A 7,207-nucleotide genomic window follows, 5' to 3' on the forward strand; every position below is an offset into this window, starting at 1 on the left:
ACTCTGCAAATCTCAAAATAAATTATTTTCCTGATTATATACCATATACCTTTGCATTTATAAATGGCCCTGGATTTTATCCCTATTCAATCCATCCGCTCACCTCCGACAAGGAAACTTTCATTGGCCTGGAGGTACTGAACACTCCTTTTGTGTAAAAACTTGTCCTTAAACTGGTGAATCTTATTTTAACCAATTTAAGCTTTCACATAATAAATAATTTATATGCAGAGCATCATTTTTGGAAAGATCACAGAGAGAATAAATAAAAGGGAACCAAGAGGCAGCTGATACGGAACAGAATGAGGTTCTCGAGAGGTGAATGCAGCTCACTGCACAGAGTAGCAGCTGCACGGGCTAGATTAAGCCTGATAACCATCTATCCTCTTTCCTAGTAGGGCTCTACCTCCACCCTAAGATCTACAACAGGAACAAGACAAATAGCCAAAGGTCAATCAAAAGCGTAAAAGAAAGGTTCTAAGCTTAAACAGTTTAAACAATTAAACATTTGTGATTGTCATCAGATAGTTAAGTAGGCAAAGACAACTGGCATTTTTACAAAAGCACCTTTGAAAGTTCTATGTGATCTCATACTAAACTACAAAGATGTCCCACTGTGAAGACTTGGAGGCACCTCATTCTGAATGAAGGTCATGTGATGATTACAGGTTGAAGGTCTTTTACCCTGCCTCAAGAATGACAGATGTGGTCACTTCTCGGCGTTCTCATCAAGAACAAAAAGCACGATTTTCAAGTAGCACGTATTCTTACCTAAGACATCTTTCTCGTGCTCAGGAACAAGCACCTTCCACTTAGACTCGTCAGGATCCGTGAAGTCAATGTTGATCAGACGATAGTTGGGAGAGTGGCGATTTGTCTTGAATGTGAACACCGTCCCCTCGTTGGTCACGTAGTCGTACTCTCCTTCAAAGTTGTCGATCAGTTTTACCCACTTCAGGATTCCTGGGAAAAGACCAAGCATTCCCATCACCTCTCTGATGTTTAAAAATGGTGTTGGTCTGGGTGTAGGGAGCAGTGGGCAGATCTTTCCTATCTATGGAACACAAAACAGAGATGACATTGGAAAACCTAAAGCACCTGTGGTCTTAAGACCACACGTGGTCATCTAGGTCCTTAAGTACAGCCTTTTGACTGAATCCAAATTTTATACAACAAATTCTTTTATTTTTATTAATACATTTTTGTTTGTCTTTTATATTTTTACTTTATTTTTTAAGTGAATGTATTTAAAATACTAAAAAATAAAATAAGTTTCAGTGAAATAATCATCCTAGACTGACTGGCACAATTAGAACATTAGTAAGCCAAAGGGCTGAACGATGGCTGCTACACTCAGGAGTTAGTTCTAAATTCCCTCACTGATTTGTGCCACTACTGTTTGAAACTAGTTGTTAAGAGTCTACAGGGTGAAAGATACAACTTAATTCTAGCCCAAGAATATGGGGAGGGGGTGGGGAAGGGGAGGGGAGAAGGACGGCTGGGTGGTGGGAGGGTGACCGGAAAGATCACCTATATATCTGTCTAACAAGGGTACAAGTGAACTTTTCTAGAACTAGAATACAAATGTTTTGACACAATGACTAAGCAAATGACATGAAATCTATGTGAACCAGCTTGATGAAAGTATTTCAAATTGTATATGAAAACACTACACTGTACCCCATGTTTGCATTAATATATACAGCTATCATTTAATAAAAAAAAAAAAAAAGAGTCTACCGGGTTGAGTATACAAGTTTGTTATCAGCTTTTGACAACTGTGCACTGTGTCTCTAAGTGGAATTTGTGAATAACTGCACAACTCAACAGTATTTTTTAAATTCTATCTGCTTAACAGTCCATCATGCCAAAGACGACCAGGGGAACACTGAAGGCAGAAAACAGATTTTTTAATGAGACTTGGGAATTGCAATATTATCTTGTTTCTGCTAAAGATAAAACAACTTGCTTGCTTTGTGATAATGCAATATCAACGTTAAAGAAATTCAAAGCTCATCAGCATTGTAATATTCATAAGGACCACAAATACTTTAAATGAGGGGACAATCACAGAAGGTTGTACTGCAGAAATTAAAAGATAAAAGCCAAAGCAAAAAACAATGCTATTAAGCAGCAATAAAACCTGGAAGTAAAGCCATTGAAGCATCTTATGAAGTAGCTTTTACACTCAGGAAAAAAGGTAAGCCTTCAGTGATGTAGAAATTGTGAAATAATGTATTGTTGAAATTGTAGGATGCTTAGACCCTGATAAAGTTTCATAGTGCAAACAACTGCCTCTTTCCAGGAGAATCACAACTGACTGGGAGCAGAAGTTAGCCTTCAACTTACCAAAACAACTTCATGTAATACTTCAAAAGGAAAATATGTATAATTCAGTTGCTTTGGATCAATCCACTGATTGACTCGATGCAGTTTTATCCTTTATGCAGGTCTTAACAGAAGATTTTCCTCGCTACAAAGAGCTACTTGCTTTGGGTTCTCTTGTGAACAGAACACAGATCAGTTATCTTCAACAACTTTCAAGATAAATCTCATCAAGTTGGACTGAATTTGGTAGATTTAGCGAGTGTATAGATGGACAGTGCACCTTCCATGACAGGAAAACACAAAGGGTTTATTGCACTGCATTAACAGACCCAGATACTCAAATTTCTTTTCACTGTACCTTGCGTCAGCAAAATCTCTGTGCTAAACCTACTATTTTAAGTGACACTTTACAACAAGCAATAAGTACTGTTAACTATATTCATGCAAATGCAATGAGCTGAAGTTGAAGGATAAAGTATTCAGTGTGGATTTGGTGTATCATTCTAAAGTGTGTGGATTATTACAGGGACAGGTGTTAGGTAGAATTTTATCTCTGTGAGGACAATTAAATTTTATGAAGAACAGAATCAACAATGAGAATTATTAAAATAAAATTTCTATAGGAATGTAGCATTTCTGGGTAACATCATGTCAAATCAAAATGACTTAAATATTTTTTGGAAGACAAAACTAAGTATGATATTTGGCAAAAAAAAATCCAAGTATTTTGGAAAAAAACTATCTTTTTCAAAATACGTCTTCAACAGGAAATTTCAGATGAATATTTTCCCCACATAGCAAAGGCCACTGATGAGCAGCATGATATATGTGAATCATTTGCATACACAGCTGTTATAGATATATTAACTGGGGAAGACAAAGACAGGTTCACTGACTTTGGGAACCATGACATCACACTCAAGTCAGCATTTCAGTCTCACCTAGTTGGCATCACCAGGGCACCTAAAGAACTTCAGATGGAATTGACTGAATACTTAGCAGATGACATTTTAAAGTCATTGTTTGATGCTAAGAAAGATCCAATTAAAATATAGAAAAATGCAGTAGAATACTCACACCTTTAGCAACATGATTAAAAAGCGCTTTCTTGCTTTTCAACCACTTACTGCTACACATTTACATTCTCCCACCTAACCCAAATTAAGATGTCCTTAAGGTCACAAATGGCTGACACCCCTCGAGAGGATCAACTGACTGTGGACCTCTATGCTGCAACCAAATATTCAAATGCTTTCCAACAAGAAGCAGACACAAGTTATTGACTTTAGAAAGTAGTTTTACAAAATAATGTACATTTGGACATTCATCTAATTGATGTTTCTTGTATGTGGCTTTATTTGATTACACCTAAATTAATGGGGCCTTCCAACTTGAAAAGGTTCACCACCCCTGATCTAAGGGGCACGGAAGGTTAAGGATCAGTTGTGGGTAATTATGTTTACGAAAATTGCTAAGGAACATCTGGAAAACCTGACAAGAAGGCGAGAATGAAGGACCTCTCCTTCCAGCCAACATCTCACATCCTCTTCCACCCAACCCCCTCCCTAATCCCTTCTCCCCACCTCTCGTCATCATACCACTCCGATGTCCTCTTGCTCCTGAGCTTAGCAGTGGGCTCTCAACCAGGGACACATCACCCCTAAGGTACACCTGGAAATGTCTAGAGACCTTTCTGGTTCTCACAATTTGGGGCTGGGGCTGCTACTGGCACCTGCTGGGTGGAACCCAGACCTGCTGCTGAGTGTGCTATGGTGACAGGACAACCCCGTAACAAAACAGCAGCCGACTCAATAGGCCACCTTTGCCAAGACTGAGGAAACGTGGCTCACAGACTGGCTTCCTTCCTCGTCTTCCCACTGCCAGTCTTGATTTTTCTTGACGTAACAGCCCCCACAATGCTTTAATATACTCAACTGGTCCATGTTGGTGTCCTTAGAGACTTTCAGTGACACCCCATTGCACTGTGAATGAAATTCAAATTCTTCCTCAAGCTTGCTTGCATGTGATGGTCCTTTCCCACCTGGCCAACACCAGACAGCTGCAACTCTTGCCTCACCTGTTACCCTCTAGCACCACTGGCTTTGTCAGAGTTCTTAAAATGTGCTTTGGGCCTTGTCACAGGTGGTTTCCTCTGCCTGGCCCACTATCTTCATGGCATTTTTCTTAAGATATAATTATGTATTTGCTTGTTTATTATTTGTATTTTTATTCACTGTTTCATATTCAGCACCAAAATAGCATGGCAGGTAACTTCAAAGTTACAAAATGAAATTTGCATTGAAGGAAAGAACTAGTTTGGCCACGGTCATCACTAAAAAAACCTTAAACATGTTCACTATCATCATCATTTAAAGGGCTCCTAAATGGAACTTTTAATATTAAAAAAAAAAATACCCTCAAGACCATTGAAAACACATCTACTTTGCAATGTATCTGACGCAGATATTCAGAGAACACCTCGAAAATTTTATAAACAAAAAAGTTCTATGACTTCTAAACTATTAAAGGGCAATGCCAGATCTTAGCTATTCTCTAATTACCAATTTTTAATTTCACAGTGAAATTGCTACATTAATCTTGGATAGCTCATTTATATTCCTTGAACCTTTCAAGGCAATTTTACATTCATTATCTCATTCATCTCCATAGCTTATCTTTATATAATTTGTTATTGAATTAAGCTTATCAGGGAACATAAATCCCTCTACAGAAACAGAGTTTTGTGGTCCGACGTATTGGGATTAAAACTCTAGCTCTAACACTACTTTGTTGGGTAACCTTGAACAATCTCTTTGTTCCTACTTGTTTCTATTAATTATCTCAACTGTAAACTAGGAATAAGTTGTAAATATGAAAAGCATTATGAAAGTAACTACTAGTACCTTACCCACAATAAAAACTCAACAAATATTATTTAAAAGTAACTGACTGATATTAAGACATAAATAGTTAGAAAAACCAGTTTGAAAACATGAGCAGGGATCTTGTTCATAATAAAAGTAAAATTAATAAAATACTTAAAATTAATTTAAGATGAAATGTGGAATCTATATGTAGGAAGCTCCAAAATGTATCTAAGGAAACTTAAAGATAAAAATAGATAAAATACGAACAGCTAGAAACACAGCATAATGGTACATGGGAAGACTCAAAATTTCAAAGGTGCAAATAATCCTGGAAAAGTCTAAACAAGACCTTTGGGGAATTCAACATGATTATTCTGGAAAGGAGGGGAGGTGGGAGGTTTGACAGAGGGAGTTTAAAAGGCAGGACCACACCTACGGAGCATATGACAAGGGTACAAGTCAAATCTGTGAAGTGTAGAACATAGATGTTTTGGTACAATAATCAAGTAAATGAGGTGAAAGCTATGTTGACTGGTATATTAATGTAATCATGTCAGACTCTATAAAAAAAAATGATCAGCACATTGTACCCCATATGTGCATGAATGTATTCATGATCTATGTGTATTTGACTTAATAAAAAAAAATCTTTTCAAACCAAAAAATAATAAAATTCATCTTGAAGAATAAACACATAAGAATAGTTGATATATGTTTAGTAATACAATAATGATAATAATAATATAATAATTTGCTGCTGTCAACAAGACCCCTTTGTCCTAAGACAATTATCATCTTGACTTTTATGCTAATTTTTTTGCTTTCCTTTGTATATGCATCCATTAATCTAGTTTCATATCATTTTTAGACTTCACATAATGAAATTATTTAACACATTCTTTTGTATCTGCCTTTCTTGATACTACACTTCTGAGACTGTTCCTCCTTTGGTTACTGTTATTGACTATTGGGTAAATCCTTCTGTGTTTGATTTCAAACCTTTTAAATTTGTTGAGAAAAGCTTTGTAACCTAAATTTAAAAAATGTAAATTTTCCTGTATGTAACTGAAAATAATATACGTACCCTACAGTTGGTACAACATGCTAAATATGTCTAATGGGCCATTTGTTGATATGTGGTTTAAATTTTCTATTTACTTATCCCTTTTGGCCATCTGTTCTCTAAGTCACAGGAAAAGTCTGTTAATGTTCCTCTATGACTATGGAGTTATCTATTTTTACTAGTATTTCTATTAATTTTCCCTTCCTATAATTTGAAATCATGCTGTTAGATATACACAATTAGAATTATCATTTCTAAATAGAACTGAATTAAACCGGTCATGAAATATTATCTAGTAATGCTTTTCTCTTTAAAGCCTACACTGATGTTAAAATAGCTGTTCCATTTTCATGGTACTATGTTAGACCAGTTATTATTCCCTTCTCATTAGTTCTGGGATACCTCCAAATAGACATTTTCCTCTCAGCCTCTTAGCTGTCTTCTGCAAAACAATTTGCTCCAATCTGTACTTTATCATTTTTGGAAGAGTCTGCTCTTCCTGGTGTATATGAATTCATGGGGTGTCTTTTCAGTTTTTCCATCTCTTTGTGGGCTGCATTCTCAGTAGTTCCTTTACATTTACGTTCTGTGTCACTAATTCTCTCTTTAGCTGTGTCTAATCATCTCTTTAATCAAATAACTGCTTTCTTTTGGGAGACAGGGTCTAGCTTTGTTGCCCAGGCTAGAGTGCAATGGTGTCATCGCAGGTCATTGCAACCTCACATTCTTTGGCTCAAGTGATTCTCCCTCCTCAGCCTCCCAAGTAGCTGGGACTATTGGCACATGCCACCACTACTTTTTCTATTTTTTATTTCTAAAAGCTCTACTTAGTCTTTTTTAAAATCTCTCTGGTAGTTTTTTTCAGTATCTCATTTCTTCCTTAAGCTTCTCAGCTTCTCATTTTTTTTTTTTTTTTTTTTTTTTGAGACAGAGCCTCAAGCTGTCCCCC

General features: G+C 36.5%; 1 protein-coding gene across 1 annotated transcript in view; it reads right to left on the reverse strand.

The window, feature by feature from the left end:
- PREP (prolyl endopeptidase) overlaps nucleotides 1-7,207 on the reverse strand; it is a 131,753-nt gene that overhangs the window by 59,936 nt on the left and 64,610 nt on the right. The window contains exon 8 of the mRNA XM_003781567.3: nucleotides 772-963. Coding sequence (XP_003781615.1) covers nucleotides 772-963 — 192 coding nt within the window. The remainder of the gene's footprint in view (nucleotides 1-771; nucleotides 964-7,207) is intronic.

This window comes from Otolemur garnettii, unplaced genomic scaffold, assembly GCF_000181295.1.
Source record: "Otolemur garnettii isolate 467f Iridium unplaced genomic scaffold, OtoGar3 scaffold00002, whole genome shotgun sequence".
In the NCBI taxonomy this organism is placed as follows: domain Eukaryota; kingdom Metazoa; phylum Chordata; class Mammalia; order Primates; family Galagidae; genus Otolemur; species Otolemur garnettii.